Source organism: Littorina saxatilis, linkage group LG1, assembly GCF_037325665.1.
Source record: "Littorina saxatilis isolate snail1 linkage group LG1, US_GU_Lsax_2.0, whole genome shotgun sequence".
NCBI classification, from domain to species: domain Eukaryota; kingdom Metazoa; phylum Mollusca; class Gastropoda; order Littorinimorpha; family Littorinidae; genus Littorina; species Littorina saxatilis.
The window spans coordinates 86,025,550-86,046,150 of record NC_090245.1 but is presented as its reverse complement, the minus strand read 5'-3'; the positions used below and the strand labels follow the sequence as shown (position 1 = coordinate 86,046,150).

At 43.8% G+C, this 20,601-nt stretch overlaps 2 protein-coding genes across 3 annotated transcripts in view; one reads left to right on the top strand and one right to left on the bottom strand.

Annotated features, from left to right (window-relative positions):
- LOC138982519 (DIS3-like exonuclease 1) overlaps window positions 1-5,544 on the top strand; it is a 31,115-nt gene extending 25,571 nt beyond the window's left edge. The window contains exons 22-24 of the mRNA XM_070355824.1: window positions 711-882; window positions 1,311-1,439; window positions 2,835-5,544. Coding sequence (XP_070211925.1) covers window positions 711-882; window positions 1,311-1,439; window positions 2,835-2,996 — 463 coding nt within the window. The 3' untranslated portion in view covers window positions 2,997-5,544. The remainder of the gene's footprint in view (window positions 1-710; window positions 883-1,310; window positions 1,440-2,834) is intronic.
- Window positions 5,545-8,796: 3,252 nt separating this feature from the next.
- Window positions 8,797-20,601, bottom strand: part of LOC138982492 (thrombospondin type-1 domain-containing protein 4-like) — a 215,204-nt gene continuing 203,399 nt past the window's right edge. For both annotated transcript variants that reach the window (XM_070355800.1, XM_070355806.1), the window contains 8 exons: window positions 20,105-20,601; window positions 19,548-19,677; window positions 18,937-19,138; window positions 18,333-18,503; window positions 17,227-17,403; window positions 15,839-16,024; window positions 14,856-15,186; window positions 8,797-14,495 (listed from right to left, as the gene is read on the bottom strand). The exon at window positions 20,105-20,601 is cut by the window's right edge and continues 572 nt beyond it. In XM_070355800.1, coding sequence (XP_070211901.1) covers window positions 14,170-14,495; window positions 14,856-15,186; window positions 15,839-16,024; window positions 17,227-17,403; window positions 18,333-18,503; window positions 18,937-19,138; window positions 19,548-19,677; window positions 20,105-20,601 — 2,020 coding nt within the window. In that variant the 3' untranslated portion in view covers window positions 8,797-14,169. The remainder of the gene's footprint in view (window positions 14,496-14,855; window positions 15,187-15,838; window positions 16,025-17,226; window positions 17,404-18,332; window positions 18,504-18,936; window positions 19,139-19,547; window positions 19,678-20,104) is intronic.

Here is a 20,601-nt window from a genome sequence, read left to right as displayed (position 1 = left end):
TGTTGTCTTCACATCCAGTCAAACTACCTCTTTGAAGCAAAAAAAAAAAAAAAAAAAAAAATTCTACGTCATGGGTTCATCATACACAATGTCATGATCGACACTTTCATTGTCCGAATCATCACTCAAATTATCGTCCATTGGCACGAACTCGTCACCAGAATCTAAAATATCATCTCCACTATCATCATCACTAAGGTTAAGATCAGAACCGTACTGAATAACAAGTTCTAGCACTCTTTTCAAGTTACTACGTCTTGTAGCAGAACGATCCGCCATCTTGGAAAAATCAAAACACGTGGGTCGCACACCGTCAACAAAATCAAATTAATCCCAAAAATTGAAGGGAAGGAACTGTTTACAGTGAATGGTTCCACTGAAGACAAATGGAAGTTTATTGTGGGGGTTGTTTCCCTTGGTCAGCAGGGCCAGAATTTATGACTCCCTCTCTTTAACTTTAAGACACCAGAATTTATGACTCCCTCTCTTTTAACACATCAATTCTCAGATTTTCAATTCATAATCTCAATAAATTTACCTCCATTTTAAGACTCCCTCCTTTTTAAGACCTTATTTTCTCAGATTTGTTTTGGTCTTAAAAGGGGGATTCCACTGTACCTTGAACGATCTTATGCTTTAAAATAAAATTGTCCATGTTTTTATCACTTTCTGTTACTATTCTACTCTTTGCATTTGACTATTCTCTGCAGGTATGGCGTTAAGGGTGTTGCCTATCTGCAGGATCGCAACAGTCAGGTGCTGTACATACCCAAGTCCTGTCCACCCGAGTGGGTCAGTGGTGCGCTCATCCGAGGGGACGATCTTCTCACTGTTGACTCAACGCTAGGCGTTCAGAAATACTGCCTGCTGGAGCACATTACGGTAGGCTGAGAAGTTGTCTTCAGTATTTGTTCCAAGTTCATTCAGTAAAGAGACTTCAGCAGACTTCAGAATACCAAAAGTGTTAGTAGAGGAATGGTGTTATATCACACAACATGATTCAAACTAACTTAAGCTCTAAGATATTGTGGAAAGTGAAACAAACAAACCAAACTTGATTGTTTTTCAGACGTTTGGAGTAAAAGTGATAGGAGAAGATAAAAAAATTCTACTACATCCGCTTGTCACTCCTTGTGTGTTGCAAATGGAAAATGATCACCATGACATACAGAAAACAAAACCTCTAGCATTGGTATCGTCTTTTTATTCCAGAGTGCTATAGGATCTAACGACTTTTTATTGTTGATGAAAATGATGTTTATTCTGTGAGAAGAAAGTTGTAAACTTTTGCATCTTTGTGGTATGTTCAGGTTCGACTCTCAGTCAACTTGTCACACGCTCACTGTCAGTCCCTGAAGATTGAAGTTGTTGCCAAGCGACCGCACGGCAGAGGAGACGGTGGCCCAGCAGAGGTGACCACTAGAGCAGACATGGTTAAGGTATGGCCATTCTTGACTTCTAAACTATGCACATTTGTGACCCTCCACCACGGAATGAGTCGCATGTCACCTTTGCATGATTTTCATATTTTTACATTTTACTAAAGAGTTTTTTATGCTCTATCCAGTGGTGAAAACCGTTTTAGAAAAGAGCGAAAACTGTTTGAGTTATAAGCCTGTGACTAAGGTGACCTTCACGCTGTTACCATACACTCTCCGGACTTATATCAAGCCTAGCGCAGAACCGCGCGAGGTGACATGCGACTCATTTCGTGGTGGAGGGTCACATTTGTTTATCAGTGCAGCTGAAAGGCAATGTTGTTTCATTATGTATTAAAGTGTTGTATAAAAAGACCAAGACGAAGACGAAACAAATAACATTGTCCTTCGTTTCGTCTTAGTCAAACACGTGAGAACAGTATTGTTTGGTCTTTTTATTTCTCGCTCTCATGCGCAGTTACAATTGTTCTGCTATTAACTTTAAGTGTTAGTGCACTCAGAATTATCTGTTAACTGGAAATTATTCATCTATCAAGTTCTGATAGTACACAGATTATATTTACACAGTTTTTCATGAAACATGCACAGGACACATTGGATGGTAATTGTCTGGATTTAGAAGTGATACGAAGGGAAACAACTGTACTGACTTGGCTAATTCTGTATGCATGGTTATCTCCCTTCATATCAATCTTGTTACCATTTTGTTGCTTTTGAACATTGCTTTGCTCCTGACTTGTTTTGGAATGACCAAAAATTTCCCTTTTCTCTGATGTTTCTTCTTCACTTTCTTATTTCTTCTTCTGCTGCTTCATCTTCATCAAACTGTTTGGCTTATTTAAAAAAAAATAAAAATAGAATTAGTGTTTTTTTATTGGTATTATTTGTAATTGTTATTTATTTGCGGTTTGTAGCAGTTTTGCCATTTTTTTGGTACGATCAGCCCTGGGAACCCATACGATTTCGCCGTATTTTGTATGCAGGATTGTCTAGAATACGAGAAGTACGGTTAGTGGGAAAAAATACGACGAGAACAATTCCAAGACTACTTTTCTTCACAAGCGCACCCCAAAGCCAATCCAGTATGTTGACACATGATTACAGTTTTTGTCAGTAAACATTGAAAGAAGCATTTGTTTTAAACGTTTTGATAAATGTAATTAACATAGCAACGGACCCGTGTGAAACATGTTTAATTCATGGATGTTCAAATGCTGTTTTGAGAACGCTTATTTTTCTGAAAATACACCAAGTTTGCTTGAGAATACTCCAAGTGCAAGACAGGGGTTCCCAGGTCTGTACGATATTTGCATGGCAGTAAATTGTCTTTTCTCCTTGAGTTTTTTATTTTGGCAGCAGAGTTATTACATTATTCTGTATTTTCCATTTGCACAGAGAGTGAAGCAGGGGGCAGAGGACAGACAAGGGGATGAGATGGACACGCAGTCCCTCCTGGACTCTCTCAGCCCGGAGCTGTCTCAGTACCGACAGACCGACCCTCAGCACAGCCTCTACAATCTCTTCCAGTCATTCCATCACACGGGCATGCAGTTCTAGGACAAGTTGGACAGATTGCCCTACACTGGCACTAACAGACTGACGCTCAGCCTCTACGATTTCTTCCAGTCATTCCATTACATGGGCATGCAGCTGTAGGACAAAGCCATGGTGGACTGATTGCCCTGAACTTTCTCAGTACACACAGACTGACCCCCACCACAGCCTCTACCATCTCTTCCAGTCATTCCACCACATGGGCATGCAGCTCTAGGACAAAACAAGTTGGACTGATTGCCCTAAACTGGCTCAGTACCAAAAGACTGACCCAAAGTACAGCCTCGATCTAGTCAATCCATCACATGGGCATGCAGCTCTAGGGCCAGCAGGCTGTGAGGCAGCCATTCGGTGTTGTCTCATGCCCCTGTCGTGGTTGTAGGTTTGGCAGAGCAAACCCCATTGAAGCCTCAACCACCTTTTCCGCTCATTCCGTCACATGGGCATGCAGCTCTAGGGCAAGACAGTGAGACAGCCTTTCAAGCAGCTGAGTAGGGTTCATAGCCAGTAGGTCGGTCCTCTGCAACCTCTTCCTGTGATTCCATCAAATTTGTGTCTGTGTGTTACTTACCAGACAATAAATATGGGCTTGCAGCTAGCTGTTAGATGATGGAGATAGCCTTTTCATGGCATGCATGGAAACTAAGATACTTTGGCTGATTGGGGAGATACATGACTAACAGGGCCAAGCATTGTAAGCCGTTCGACGTACTTTACGCCGAAATAACATCTCCAGTACGCGGAACTCGATTTGGTGTACGCCGAAATGCAAAAACCTGTTATTCCCAAACTGTAAACCCAAACAGTCTCAGCTTTCGTTTTGTGCGCCGTTCGGTTCAATTCTCAATCGGTTTGACAGTTTGCTTGAGCACGCACTTCCTCTGGCATCGCGCGAGCATGCTTTGTGCCGGTGTTTTGTGGCTCTAGACTTGAAATAATGTCTCGAAGTGACATTGTTCAACGTGGTCAGCCATTCAGTGACAAAGAATCCAGGTATTCCTGGAAGTGGGAATGGCTGGATTTCGTTCTGAAGGCGGAAGGCAAGTCAGAAGAAGTAATGTGCCGATACGGACTATGGACTATGGCATAATTTAGTTGCTCAATCTTCTTTAGGGGGGGTCATTTTAGGTAAAAAAAATCTCCAAAAAATCTTCAAATTCAGGGGGGCTTGGCCCCCCGAACCCCCACCAGGGGCTTTGCCCCTGGACCCCACTGGGGGCCTTCTGCGGACCCCACTGGGGGCCTCCTGCGGCCCCCAGACCCCCGCCTTTGTAAGCTGAACTCACTTTTTCCAATGCTAGGCCCTGATGACTAACAGGCCTTCATTGCAGGCTGGTCTCCTCCAGCACTGTCTTCAGATAGACATGCAGTTTAAGGGTGAGCGTTGAAAGAGATAAATATGGACTTCGGTGACTGTCCCAAAGACGTTCGTACAGCTGTTACTGCATGCATGTAAGGCAAGAAGTCTTTTTTGATGGACGGCTCTGCAACTAGACTGATTGTAGCCTCTTTTTAGGGGCACAGTCCTTCCTGTGAAAACACTTCAGCTCACCATCCCAGATCTGGCCAGGCTTCTACATGGCACAGGACCACCCCTCCACTCAGACAAATACCCAAACTCAACATTCTGACGGCTTTCTGTGCAGAGTGTAACAAAAAAGTTTCCCGAACCACAGATTGTTTCTTGTGTCATACAATGAAATTAGTTATAAAAAATCAATCTCACTTTGTACAGAGAGCATTCAGGCTGCAGAGTGTTGGCATATGTCCAAGTTGTCTGGCCGGTCCAGGCCTGAAAGTGGCGAGTATTTTACTCGCCATGGCGAGTAAAAATATTAATCTACTTGCCAAATGTGAGTAAAGTTGTTGAAACAAATGGTTGGTTTGGCGAGTAAAATTTGCTCTCTGGCTAGTAAATTATGAGAATTACTAGCCAAAGGTCAGTGCCCCATTTTGTGGACTTTCAGCGCTGCAGTCCCCAAGTTTCTCACAGGCGAGAATTGGCGAGTGGGGCGAGGAAGTACCGTTTCTTCGGCAATTCTCGCCGCAAGGGACGCTAGGATTCTCACCTCGAACGCTATGTAGCTTTTGGCTTGCTCGCTTGACGAGAAAAAATGGCGGCCTCACTGCTGCCAATCCGATTGGCTGTCCATGGCTGTTTACGGACCAGTGCAGACGACCTTTTCACTATTTCAGTATCAACCAATGGTGTTTAATTCTTGCGTAGCTAGCCATCAAACCGTTTCATATACACTCTCACCTCCTAGCTACGCGAGCGGCTAGCCCAAAGAATATCTCGCCTGAAAGAAACATGCGTCAGATGTGAGATGGTAGGTTGAATGGTTAACACAGGAAGGACTATGCACAGGAAGGAATATGCACGGTGATATACTGTCCTTGGAAGGTTAATATGGCAGGCAGCTGCAGTTACAGTGACCAAGGCCATGTCTTCAGTTGCCTCATTCAGTCTTCCAGTACATAAGCATTCAGCCTTTAAGATAAGAATGGTAGGGGTTACTGAGATTGTTGACGTTGTGTTTGATATTACCCGCTATTATTATTATTATTATTATTATTATGAACATTTATGCGCCTAATCTAAATATAGCCCTAGGCGCTTACAAAATATAAAATACATAGTGAACATTATACGAAACACAAATCGACAAGGACTCATACACTCGCAGACAGGCGCACAGCGAGAACGCGACGCACTCACTCATACCAACTACAGGCACATGCATTCTAGACGGAAAAACAGTCGTAAATAAATAAATAAAGTATTGGATACATAAAGTTTGTTGAGAGAAGAAGAATAGAGCTGGAAAGGGAAGAAGAAGGAGAAAGAAAGAGACAGATCAAGGACCAGCAGGAGAGGGTGATGTGTGGTCATTAACGGACTAGTGAGGGAAGAGGTGTGTTTTGAGTGAGGTTTTGAATGATTGCATAGATGTGGAGTGCCTGAGTGAATGCGGGAGTTGGTTCCAGATGGATGGGGCCTGGTAGGAGAAGGTGCGCTGGCCATATGTTTTGGTGCGTGCTGATGGTATCCTAAAAAGGTGGGTGTCTGCGGAGGATCTTAGGGAGCGAGAGGGGGAGTAGACATCAAGAAGGTCAGAAAGATAGCTAGGGGACGATAGATCAAAGTTTCTGAAGCAGAGTGTGGAGATCTTGAACTGAATCCTCTGTTGAACAGGCAGCCAGTGTAGGGTTTGAAGAAGAGGGGTGATGTGGTCATGCTTGGAAGAACGAAAGATGAGGCGGGCGGCATGATTCTGAACACGCTGAAGCTTTTCGATGATGTAGTTGGGAGAGCCAGATAGAATGGAATTGCAATAATCGAGTCGGGATAGGACAAAGGCGCAGAGCAGAGTTTTAGTGGCATCCTCAGTGAGGAGATGACGGATGGAGGAGATGCGGCGGATTTCAAAGAAGCAAGTGCGACAGACATTGGCAACATGCTGATGGAAGGACAGGGACTGGTCAAGAGTGACACCTAGGTTGCGGACAGCAGGAGAAAGAGCAATAGAAGAACCATTGAGATCGACAGACGAGGGAAGAGAAGGATGATTGAGATGTCTTTTAGGAGAGACAAGAATCAGTGGGGCGAGGAAGTACCGTTTCGAGTTAGTCGTGTGACAGTACCTGCTATTCAGACTTGGTCGTGTGACAGACGTTTTCTTCCACACGAGATTACGAGTCAGCTAATCAAGTGTGGAAGAAAACTCTGTCACACGACCAAGTCGGAATAGCATTTATGTCTCACAGCTTCAACAGAGGAGAGAACAAACACGTTTTGCGTACTCAAGCTTGACGAACCTAAACACAGGAGCAGCCATTGTCGAGAGATCTACTTTTTGATGGAAATGACCGAACAACTATGAATGACGTCTCGGTATATGTGAATGACGTCTCAGTCATCGTCACAGTCTGTATCTTTTGAAGCATCGCATTCTTCATGACGTCTTTCTGTGTCTGCATCCGCGAAATGTTTGTTCTTTCCGGGATCTTTGTCATCTATGTTCAGAACTCTGCCCTTCCAGTTTCAGACTAATAGGCCTCCTGAGCGAGCCACTTTCCAAGGGCAGCTAAATTCGCGTATGGAAACAGTACTGTCGTCTGGGATGCCGTTTTCAGTATTCTCAGCGGGGCGGGGATGTAGCTCAGTCGGTAGCGCGCTGGATTTGTATCCAGTTGGCCGCTGTCAGCGTGAGTTCGTCCCCACGTTCGGCGAGAGATTTATTTCTCAGAGTCAACTTTGTGTGCAGACTCTCCTCGGTGTCCGAACACCCCCGTGTGTACACGCAAGCACAAGACCAAGTGCGCACGAAAAAGATCCTGTAATCCATGTCAGAGAAGAAACGATAACAGCAGGAGAAATAAAAGTCGTGTGTGCAATTTGGGGCTTTTGGAGGGACGATTTCGAGTTTGAATCCGTTCTTGCACATGCTCCAATGCGTGTAACATACAATCTTGCACACGTTTGCTTTAGTAGTGGCAAAGAAGGAAAGCGTGTGACATAGAGTTTTCTTGCACACGTTTGCTTTAGTAGTGGCAAAGAAGGAATGCGTTTGACATAGAGTTTTCTTGCACACGTTTGCTTTAGTAGTGGCAAAGAAGGAAAGCGTGTGACATAGAGTTTTCTTGCACACGTTTACTTTAGTAGTGGCAAAGAAGGAAAGCATGTGACATAGAGTTTTCTTGCACACGTTTGCTTTAGTAGTGGCAAAGAAGGAATGCGTTTGACATATGAAAATGTTCGACACCACAGTAAAACAGTATGATGCAGCACGCACGCATGCACGCATGCACGCTCACACACACACACACACACACACCCACACACACACACACACACACACTAGCTCTCTCTCTCTCCCTCTCTTTTTTTTAATTTTTTTTTTTTTTAAACTTTGCTACCTGATCCTTTATTTGGTTAGTGTGTCGTGTTATGTTGGCTTGCCTTATAAGTTAGTTGATCTTCTGTGTGTGTGTGCGTGTGCGTGTGCGTGTATATATATGTGTGTGTGTGTGTTCTGATAATGTATGGTTGTATATCTGTATATCACATGTCGATAAAAAATGATCTTATTCTTATATTACTATTATTGCGTGTGTCTGCGTTTCATCATAAAAAGTTTGTTCCTATGTATTCCCATTTCGATTATAACCATTTTGCTTAGATCAGGACTAGCTGTAAGAAAGGTCCTACGGACCTAATGCTATCTTTCCTGTAATAAAGTTCAATGTTTCAATGTTTCAATGTTTCAATGTTTCTCTCATTTCAAACCTTTACATGTCAATTTTGAATGCTGTCTGAGCCAGGAAGAGAGTGCTCAGTATAACACAAAGAAGTTGTCTGGAATTTATAGGGTTTATTTCTTTACATTCGTAAGCACCTCCCAGTCTGTGCATTCCAATGTACAGCCTCACAGTACGTACAGTCACATCCATATTACAAAATGGCTGCATGGTTGTCGGAAGATTCAGGTCAAGACTTGATCTGTTGTAAAACATTTTACTATAGTCATTATGTACTAGGCAGAATAATCCTAGCGAAGAATATTTCTTGTTATATGATTGAAAGAAACCATATCATGAGAGAGTTGTAACAATTAAGCTTTTTTGCCAGAAGAAGTCAAGTCTTGATCTTTTGTAACATTTGACTGTAGTCATGTACTAGGTACAACAAGTCGCATCCCTACATGTTACTGCTGTTTTCATGTACTGTGTAGAAAATGTCTTGTAATATTCAAAGCACATTATGAAAAAGATGTGACAAGTAAATGTTTTTTTCAATTGATGGATTGTTTGCATGTATCACCACAATTGTCACAATTTGTTCATGCTTGCTCACATGGTTTCTAGAAAATTAAAACAAAATAAAATTTTGCCTGTTGTAAAATACATGCATGTATGTCATCCCTTGAATACACAATTATTATTTTACCTTCCTGAACCAGATGATACAAACTTCAAAAATGGCACTCAAAATGCATTTCTGTACACACATACCAGTTAAGGGGAAAGAGAAGCTTGCATCATATACATATGCACTACCACAAATACATGTTTACGTCTACACGAACACCACCTTAATTACACATTTTGCACACTCACGCATTCACACTCATGTCTACTATATATTGACAGCTACCAAAATATATACAACTCGTCTACAAAAAGCTGTGTGATTTGTAAATTCAACTTCACAGCATTCACCATTGACATAGGAATCAAATGTTCTAAAAAAAAAAAGGGGGGGGGGGGGGTGGGGGCAGAAATGTGTTTTCATAAATATGATTAATTGAGTTTGATAACTTGTGGTTTTGTGTGCAAGCCTCAACATCAGTGTAAGTGTTATTCACACATTCATTCTTGTTGCAAAGATTCATCAACTCAACTATCCCTGTACAGAGTCAGCTTAAAAAAAAGACAACAGTAATATGCCATTTTACACAATTAAATCATAAAGTACATCAAGGTATATGTTACATTGGTAACTTCGGGACTTGTAAGCAACATATGTGCATTTGTTACCCTTCACACTTTTCAAACTAGACAAGCACTGAACAGAGCATACACATCACTTTCACACTTCAGATTCTTTTTATGATTTGCCAGTCTGGAAAAAAGCCACCAAGAAGTAACTCAGATCTTCAGAATGTGTTAAGTGGTCCAGGAGATTGGCAGTGGTGTTGTTCCAAATTCAAAAAAATCAAAAAAATCAGCTGAAGTGAGCTGTGGAAACTATGAGTGGTTTTATGGAGAAATAGACTTTTAACATTAACACATCAACACCAACACACATAACTTGAACAACACAGATAAACCTGCTTCTTTTACATGAGTCTATATAAGTAATAAGTTATTGTACAAACAAAAAGACAAGAAAGAATGATAAACTTTATCATAAAGGCTGCAATCTGCATCAAACTCTAGGTTTAAGCAAATCAAAAATTGTATCAGATTTCAACTGAAAAAACACCATACTGATTAGAACTCTTGTGAATATAAAAAACAACATTAAAATCATGCCTTACACAACGAGGGTTGGTTGCTGATTTTCAACTAAGATGTGACTCCTCGTTTTCAAAACCCCTAACAGACGGCCACTGACTAGAAGCTAACGAAGAGGACTTGGGCGAGAAAGACCTCAGACTTGATTCCATCATAAGATGAAAATGGAAACAACAACAAAATATAACAGACACAACATTAAACATTAAAAAGAAAAAGTCTTGGAATCCGATATCCACACAGTGTGTGAGTGTTCAAAGTTTTGTTTTTGTGGAGGTTTTACCCCCAATGTTTTAATTTTGTTAGTTCAAGAAACTTGGTGCCGTAAAACCGTGCAATGTCTTTAGTATTTTCCTTGTGTATTAATTGCATCCAAATTAGAATAAATGTCACTATTATTTTGATGTATGTTCTTAGCATGAGCTGGCCTAAACAAATATCCATATTCAAACAAGTATAAATTTCAAAAACAGTGTAGACAGGTACACATACGATGTCTGTTTGAATCTATTGTGAGTGGACACTAACATTGGAAAGCTTCCAGATGAATGTTCACAAAGATAAATCACAATATGACAAGAAGAAACAATCATCAACAGCTTTTATGACAAGACAAATGGAATAGAGCAAGCACACAAATGCACACATACAAAAAAGAACCAAGGTGAGGAAAAAGTTGGTATTAAGCTGGATGGCGGTCATCAACAATCAGTGATCATAAAGGCTTCCCCTAGCATTAAAAAACAACAACAAAAACACCTCATTCTAACCAGGAAAAGTTTCAGTAGTACTGTCCATAAACATTAAGAGCAGTTATACAGCTGTCTGTGTACCAATGCATAAAAAGCCACTATATTATTACGAAATTAATTAATACATTTTTTAAAAACACACCATATCTCACAGTGCACTGTGGTTGAGGCTGTTGATATTATTGTTGGTACTTTGACCAAGTGGATCGAGGGCTCGTCTTATCCCATGTTAAAGTTTGATAACATCTAACTCTGGAGACGCTGAGCCAAACTGTTAACATTTTCATTTTCATTTTTCATTTTTATTACTTTATTGTCCCATCGCTGGGAAATTCGGGTCGCTTCCTCCCAGTGGAAAGCTAGCAGCAACGGAGTCGCGCTACCCAGGTGTCTGCGTGTTTAGGTGTATTCAGCCACCTGCACTTATGGCAGAATGACCAAGGTCTTTTACGTGCCATTGTGATGACACGGGGGTGGGACATGGCTTCCGTCTCTGGGTCTGCACATAAAGTTGACCCGTGTCCGTCCCGGCCCGAATTCGATCCTGCGACCTTCCGATCACAAGTCCAGTGCTCTACCAACTGAGCTACCGGGCCCCACAAGAAGGGCCCGGTGTGCATTTAAACAAAATCAGAAAAATAAGAACCACACTTGTCTCTGGCAGCTGATTAAACATTAAAAAAGACTTGGGTTTCATCAAGGACATTAAAAAACACGGAAAACTATTAATTAATATGGGCTAACTAGGAGGTGATAGTACCGTTCAAATTCCAAATATAAACTGACTGCATGAAAGCAAAGTGCCGCGCCAGTGAAACAAAGCCTCCAACTATGAATATTCAGGCTCTTTTCGGTTGATTTCAGGTCAATCTTGTCACCAGGAATAATATATTCCAGGTCAGATCGAACTGAATTTGAAAGATAGATCTGACTTATACAAGGTTCACCCTTGTATAACTTGATCTTATCCCCAAAAATCATAAACCTGACTTCATGTCAAGTCTGATGCTACGCACTTTCAAGGCAGACCGTTTTCAAGTCAGATTATCAATGTGATAATACGAAGTACGAACGATGAAATCGTTTATTCAGATCAGTCTAGTGCAGTAAAGCTTTTATCAAAGCTAGGTCTAGTAGAACTATACCAGATGAATCGCGGATTGTTTTGTTACAGCTCATACAGTTCACAAAATGTTCACGCAAGCGTAGACACAAACACATCTGAGTTAATTTCTGCTGACATCATTAGCTATTATATATTCGGCAACCCCTTGAAGTAAGTATAGCTTGGAAATAGGACGTATATATATAGTTCTCCATTTTATGGTTCCGTGTTACCCTGTTTCTTTCAGCACCCAATGCTCTCCTTAATCTCTGTTTCATTTCCGTTCTGAGCACAGATTCCCAGCAGTGCTTTTTCATCCAATCTTTTGAACTCTCATTCATTATTTGTTCAACCTCGCATTTTCCGATTGATCCCGTGTTATTCTCTATTTGCCTTAATTCTTAGCTTCTCACCGCAAGTATGCCTGTATGTAAGGTTATTTCGATGTGAGCTAGGACACTTCTGCAAAGAGGTTGCTTTCTGTGTTCTTGTTGGACAATCTACTGTAATATAGTGTCCCTGTCATGTGAGAACTCCTACAGTGGACTCTTCACTGATCCCAAGTGTGTCCTTTCATCACAGGTACACTTTAAATCGAAGTGCTCTACCTTTGAACACACATCTGCAACCAGTTTTAAACACAGTGCGACATATAGTACATATATAGTTCTACTAGCAAAAGTTGCGAATTGCACACATGGTTAACAAAAGAATACTAGGGTTTACCATGTGTGCTTCTGTTGCTAGTAGAACTATGTTCTATGTCACACTGTGTTCGAAACTGGTTGCAGAAAGTGTGTTCAAAAGTGAACCACTTCAGGTTAGAGTGTATTTTACTATACTACCTTTGAGTCGTGGTGTCACGCCCGTAATAAGTATTCATTCTTCATGAACAGTTCATGGCCTTGGTTTTATTTACTACAAGTCCAGATCTTTCCTTCCCCTTCTTCCTCGGAAGCTGTATGGCTCCTCCACTTTATTTGCCATCGCTTGCGTTCTCTGTTCCTTGTAACATGTCTTTTTGCTTCTGTGACAGGGGGTCGCAGTAGTCCCCCCTGTCACAGGCAGCTGCTCTGCATTGACGGAGTTGTCTCCCTGCCTTGAGCGTGAGCTATTTATAGTAGCTAGATGTTTTTGGTACGTCGGTAGGCAGCACTTGATGCGATGTGAAGAAGCTTTCTGCGATGGGTTCTGGCTGCTGTTGTCACCTGGTATGATCCTGCCAACCTGTGCGTTCCCATAGCAGTTTTTTTGGGGGCTATTAATTTAGCTCCAACGTCTCAGTCACGTTTGACTGGCTTTGCCTCCAAAGGTGATTCTTGTGCTTCGGGCACTCGGTTACACTTCAAATGCAATATATGTCTGTCTGTACTTTATGGTCGTATTCGTTCTCCTCCTACCCAGTCATTAAGTTTCTGTTCCTGTGTCAAGTTGCGCAACGTGTGGTATCTTTTCCCTTAAGATATCCAGTGTCTCTTTCACTCGCTTGTACACACGCAGCAACATTTCAATTCATAACTTTCTGCTTTTCTATCTTTTTTTCCCAGCTTCTTTGTTTTTCTTTGGTATATAGTTCTATTCTTGTCCATTCTATGTAAACACGGCGCCGCTATCCTTTCCCAGCCTTTTGGACTCTACAAGCTTTTTCTATCCAACTCAATCCCCTTCAGGTCCCACATGCTATTCTAATGACTCATTCTTTCTTTCTTTTTCTGAACAGCTGACACTTTTCTTCTTTTCCCTACACTTATTGACTAAGTCAATTGCCCTCCATAGCTTGTTTCCACTCTCTTAAAAATGCGTGAAGACATCCTTGAGTAGACTTGGAAAGCCCTCAAAGTCGTCATCATCATCTATATTACTTCTGTACCTTTTCTTTTCATCACCTCTTGCAGTGTGTGGTACGTACCCCGTTTAATGTTCCTGGCGTTTGTCCGGACACTGCGTATCTCTTTCATTCCACAGTCTTCTCTCACATTTCAGTTTTCTTTCTCCCCTTTTTCTTCATCCAGACAGCTTTTCGGGTGCTTCTTCCTCTTCCGCAAAGTTTTCATGTGAAACTATTGTTTATTCTCTTCCCGTAAAGTTTACCTTCCAATCCGGTTCTCACGTGCTTATTTCCACCTTAGAGTCTGCATGTCAAAATGGCGCCCACATGCCTTTCATTGACTTCAAACACAACACAACAACACACTTTTTACACAGAATGAACCCGTTCCGTCATCGCCAGCAGGAAAGTAACATTTGTTCACTTTCTCAAATCATCCAAACTTCTTTTTGTTGTCTCTCGCTTCTCTGGTCAGTGGTGAAGGTTGTATTTGGTACATGTCTTGCAGCAGCGTTTCTTATAGTGGTTGTAGCCACAGAGACGAGCCTGACTAACGAACATGCACCAACGAGAGTTCGGAGTGTCCGTGCAATTTTCATGGTGAGTTTGGTCAGGAGTGTTTGTCTGCACTGCGGGTTGACCAGTTGTGACAGCTGTCTTAGTGTCTGTGTTTTTGTTATTGGTGGTTGGGGTGGATGTTGTGGTGTGGATGTGGTCGTGGTGTTGACGATGTCCTTGGTGCTCATGTCCTTTTGGGTGGTGGTCATGACGTTCCTCGCTGGCATCACCCATGGCACCTGTCGGACATAAGTGTTGGGTAATGGTTACAGGATAAGTACAACTTCTACAAGTATGGTGACCATCTACTACTGTGTTTCTCGTTTTCAGAGATGCTTTGATGGTCTAGAGTTGTCATTCACACACACGCATCGCGCACGCGCGCACGCACGCGCACACACACACACACACACACACACACACACACACACACACACACACACACACACACACACACACACACACACACACACACACACCTACCTGTGCAGCTTGCTTCAGTGTTGCTATTGAAAAGCAAGGGGAAAGAAATCAAAGCAACTCTCCCAAAACTAAATAAACGCTTGACAGAGTTATTTCCGAATATCGTCTACTCTTACTTCTGAAGTCTTTCTGCAGGGTAATCTCAGCAGGAGCTGAGGCAGCCTTCAAGGCCGAAGGTTGCTTCGTCCGGTTTCTATGGTATCGCTGGTGGTACGTGGTATTAGGCCTGCTGCTCTCCTGCAACCGCTCCGGGGGGCGTTGGGGTCTTGCGTCATAGTCGTTAGTGTGCTGATGTTGGCTGCTGGTGCTGTTGTCGCAGGACTTGGTGTTGCAGACTCTCCGTTCTTTGGGTTTTCGCTTGCCGTTACAGGTCGTGCTGGGTTGTAGGGTGGCGTGCAGACACTTCACCTCACGAAGCTTGGAGCCTGTGCCGCAAGGTTTGGAACACTGCACACGCGGGCTCAAAAATTAACCCAAAGGGAATGGAAAGAAGAATCGGTCAGTACGTACCTACCATAACATTGGAGCCTGCCATGTAAACTGAGCAAGAAAACAAACTTGCACCGGTCCCAAATAGTCATATAGGTTGTATAAGGACGTTTAAATAACAATAACCAACGAAGCTACCAAGCATCACAGGATTTTGAGGAACAGAACACTCGGCATTGTCTGCCGGAAGTCATACTTGTTCTGTCCGTGCGTTCGTTATGGATGCCCACGCTTGACGTACGTTGTGGTGATTTCCTAAGAATGTTTAGAGGTATGCATGATGATGCTGCCGTCTGGTAGGGAAGGAACTGACAATGAGAAGGAATCACAGAGAATAACGAGAGAGAGAGAGAGAGAGAGAGAGAGAGAGAGAGAGAGAGAGAGAGAGAGAGAGAGAGATAGAGAAAGGAGTGAGAGAGAGAGAGAGAGAGAGAGAGAGAGAGAGAGTAAGGAGTGAGAGAGAGAGAGGAGGGAGCGACATATATACTATGACAGGGAGAGACCCGGAGGCCCCTTGAACGATCCAAATAGCTTGAGATCTTCTTTTCATTGAAGCTCTTATATTTACTTTACAAAAAAACAAAACAAAACAAAACAGAAAACAATTTACCTCTGACCAGTGCGTCATGTACCATTCAGGCTGACAGAGAGGTAAGTCTGTACACATCTCCTTGGTGGGTGGTCGTTCTTTCCTCAAGCAGTTCTCTTTGCCAACAACGCTCCACAGGCGGCGCCCGTGTTTCTTCATGCAGGTCACCTCACGTGCCCGCCAAGCCTCCCCACACGTCGAATTGCACTGGAAAAGAGTATTTCAATGGTTTAAACCTTCAAGCCTACATAATCTAGATGACGCATGATGTACATTCATCTGTCAATCATCTCATCCCTGCACTGTGTTTCCCCATAGCGTCAAGAATCTGATGATTTATTTTACATTTGAACATTCGCAAAAACAAAAACAAAGGCAAGAGGCAAGAGATCGAGACTGACATGAAAGTGAAAACGCCAATTGGCAATTCAAGATAACATAAGAGTTCTGATGATATCGGACATACTTCTTCTTCTTCTTCTTCTTCTGCGTTCGTGGGCTGAAACTCCCACGTACACTCGTGTTTTTTGCACGAGTGGAATTTTACGTGTATGACCGTTTTTTACCCCGCCATTTAGGCAGCCATACGCCGTTTTCGGAGGAAGCATGCTGGGTATTTTCGTGTTTCTATAACCCACCGAACTCCGACATGGATTACAGGATCTTTTTCGTGCGCACTTGGTCTTGTGCTTGCGCGTGTACACACGGGGGGTGTTCGGACACGGAGGAGAGTCTGCACACAAAGTTGACTCTGAGAAATAAATCTCTCACCGAACGTGGGGACGAACTCACGCTGACAGCGGCCAACTGGATACAAATCCAGCGCGCTACCGACTGAGCTACATCCCCGCCCCATATCGGACATACACAACCTGAACCAACTCACTAACCCATGGCTATTCCTTCTCGGTTAAAGCCACAGAAACATACACAGTGAGGACTTCTTCCGATTTCAAACCTTTCAAGGCCACTAGCTCTTGAATCATATTATGCTAAAAACACTTTTGTGTGTGTGTAATATTGTAGAGAACCATAGGTATATGATCTTATAAGTTAGTATCCCCCTTCCTTGCCCCAGTCGACGCCCGTTTATAACCGCTTGCTTCCCTTTATATAATAAACCGGCCATAGGGCGTCATCGTCCCGAACGAAATCTTCAAAATCTCCCAAACCGTTTGTAATTCGGGGTAGAGAAATCCTTTCAGGAAATAACGTCAGCGCCTTTCGGCGATTGGTCAATGCATTTCGGAGCTGAACTGCCAACATAATGTCTAATTAATGCTACTTGAGTTTGCTTTCCAAACAATAAACAATAAAGTTTGTTTCGGTGACCAAATGGAAGATTACATAAAAAATATGAGGTCACCGCCAGGCTGTGCAGGTATTGGTATTGTATGATTTTAACTCACCTTGGACCAAGGGCCAGAGAACCACTTGCCCCCACAGGGCTTGGCCACCCCACAGGCTTTCCGTGTGCGGGGCTTCTTGTCGGCTGGACACCGGTCGCCTGGTAGCGTACCTCCGTCGTCCGCCGCGCAGTATACCTTGCGAGTCTTGTGCGTTTTTCCGCCACAGTCCGGAGAGCACTGAAAACAATATATCACGTTTATTACAGGCAGAGAGACAGCGTTTGTGGATTTCTGTTTGTGATACAGAGAATTTAATATTATCGTGTGCACATTTTCAATTACTGTGTTTAGACCAACAGAAATCTACACACTGAACGGTGACATATTTGATTGTACTCTATTTTGTCCAGCAGACATGGCAATTTAAAGTGTTAGAATTTGACGTGATTCGCTAATATTTAAACTGAGTTTTAATCACAACAGACACACGTTTTTGGACCATCTTTTAGACTGCTCTGGGGCAACACAAACGTACATCTTTAGTACCATCCCTTGACACAGGAGCCCATGTCACAGATCTCTCGATCTAGCCTTGGGTCGTTTAAAAGAAACACAAAAGACAAACACCAGATTAGGCTACCAAGCAGAGCTGCAGAGACTTGCTTGTAATACCAACGCGTGTTGAACTATCCCTTTGCATAGGGGACCATGTCATAAAAAACGAGACTACCTCCACATTAGGTTACAAGCAGAGTTGCAGACACTTTAAGTCTTTAGTGCACCGCGTGTAGTACCAGAAGGCCACATAATCTCTCTGGTTCTTGGGACGTTCAAGGGAGACACAAGAAACTACCACCAGATTAGGCTACAAGCAGAGCTGCAGACACTTACGTCTTTAGTCCACCGTGTGTATATAGTACCAGAAGGCTATGTCACAGATCTCTCTGGTTCTTGGGTCGTTAAGGGGACGGAGACACAAGAGACTACCACCAGATAAGGTTACAAGCAGAGCTGCAGAGACTTATGTCTTTGGTCCACCGTGTGTAGTACCAGCCCTTTGCACGGGATCCCATGTCACAGATCTATCTGGTTCTTGTGTCGTTCAGGGGAGACACAAGAGACTACCACCAGATTAGGCTGCAAGCAATTAAGCTGCAGACACTTACGCCTTTGGTCCACCGTGTGTAGTACCAGCCCTTTGCACAGGAGCCCATGTCACAGATCTCCCTGGCCTTGGGTCGTTCCGGACTGCACCTGGCCGCTGGCACCGCCTGACCCTCGCCGCTGACACAGGATATTGTGCGGGTCCTCTCGCCTAGACCGCAGTTCGTGGAGCACTGAAAAGAACAAGGTATGTGATCATCGGATCGATACTAAGTATAATGATCATGATCGATACTAAGTATAATTATCATGATCGATACTAAGCAAGTCTTGCTGAATGAGCGATCACCTCGGGAAGCGAAGTGCAATCAAACAGGATTGAAAATGTTAGGGCTAATTTCTTAGCCCTATAAAAACTGTTATGCAAACCCGAAGGTTTCCATGAACATACAGACAATCGGAAACCACCAGACTCCATCACAAACAGAATTCCACAACTCACCGGTGTTGACTTAAAGGCCAACAACTCGGGTGCAGAGTCTGCTGTGAAAGGAGCGGTAGCCTCCCCTGTTACACCTGTCTAACCTGGACTCTTGCATACCGGCGGCCCTGATCATCATAAACAAACATGGGAACATTCAAACGTGACGCTGCCTATATATATACCTTGGTCCAGTTGGAGGCCCTCCACTGGAAGCATGGCGGGCGGCGACAGAACTGCGTGACGGGCGGCTTTCTGTCTGAACACGTGTCGGCCGACACGCTGAGGTGCAGGGTGGGGGAGATTCGCTGCTTGCACTCCACCTGCCGTGTCTGCACCCCGTTACCGCACGTCACGCTGCACTGACTCCAGTCAGCTGCCGTCCACCTGGTGTCAATAATGAAGACATTGAGAGAAAGAAAAAAATGGGTAGCGCCGTACTGTATTGCAGCTCACTTTCCACAGTGAAAAAGCAGCCCACATTTTAATGAGGGTAACATCACAGGACGATACATACAAATACCTATACCAATACCAAGACAACAGCATATTTTAGCCTTATATTAGTTGGGCGAAGTCTTCTTCACGAAACTCGCTGCACGAAGTTTGGAACTGAATTTTAGGTCAACATGTTTTTTTGCGCAGTCAAATTATGGCTCGATTAAGAACGTAAGGATCACATATCTAGTGTTCTAGCCACCAACAGACTGAGCTATATACCAGGCCCCGTTTTCATGATATGTAGACTTAATTCGCCGTACGTATATACCCATACCCTAGCTCTCAAGCAACTCACCTGGCGTCACAGGGCTGTGAGTTGCATTCTACGGTGGTGGGTGAGGGTCTGGCGTCAGGGTCACAGTTCTCTGCTATCACAACAACACGCGTGTCGCTCTTCATACACACAACCACGGTCTGCTGGGTACCTGCACACAACACCAGTATAAGAACGTCATTTTTGCCACACCGTCTTTTACAAATTCCAAAGAAACAAACTGGGTAGCTTGGCATAGCTACCAACCTTCTGAAGTCAAAATCCAGGAGCCAGGGGGTCGTTTAGTCTTGAATATGAGCAGGGAGAAGTTGTAAAATTCAGGAGATTCCCGGAAAATCCGGGAGGGTTGGCAGCTATGCCTCGGGTATCCAGCACTACTGTACGTCGGACACACAGAGGCAGACACAGAGACAGACACAGACACACACATATATACACACACACACGCACACACACACACACACACACACACACACACACACACACACACAGACACACACACACACACGTACACACACATACACACACACACACACACACACACACACACACACACACACCAGAAAACACAACCGTACCTCCTCCACAAGGATGGGAGCAAGGAGTAAACCCAGAAATGGTCCAGGTGAAGAAGCCAGACGCAGGGACAGACAGCGGCACATCCCCCACGGCGTTATTCACAGCATTGCTGTTGCCCACCCCACCTCCACCTCGCCTCCTGTCACTAGAAGAACCCCACCATCTCTGGGCCTGGCGGGTGGCAGGAATGAAGTTGGGTTTTCGCAGAGCCTCCGCCCCAGCACCCCCGGGTACCTCCACTTCGTTACGGGCGAGCGGCTGGGGTCCGTCCAGCGCAGAGTACCCTGCAGTTTGCGCAAGGCGGCGGTAATCGTCCGAGTCGACGTGATAGTAGTGGCGGTACTCTATGGGGGCTCCTTCTTGTTCTGGGGGCACGAAGAGAGGCGCGCTGGCCACGTTGGCTTGTCTGGGAACAGCGGAACTTCTGGACTGTAAGGGGGTTTCGTGGCCCGTGTTCGTTGCTACTACTACTGCCGCTGGTGGTGATGGTGCTAGG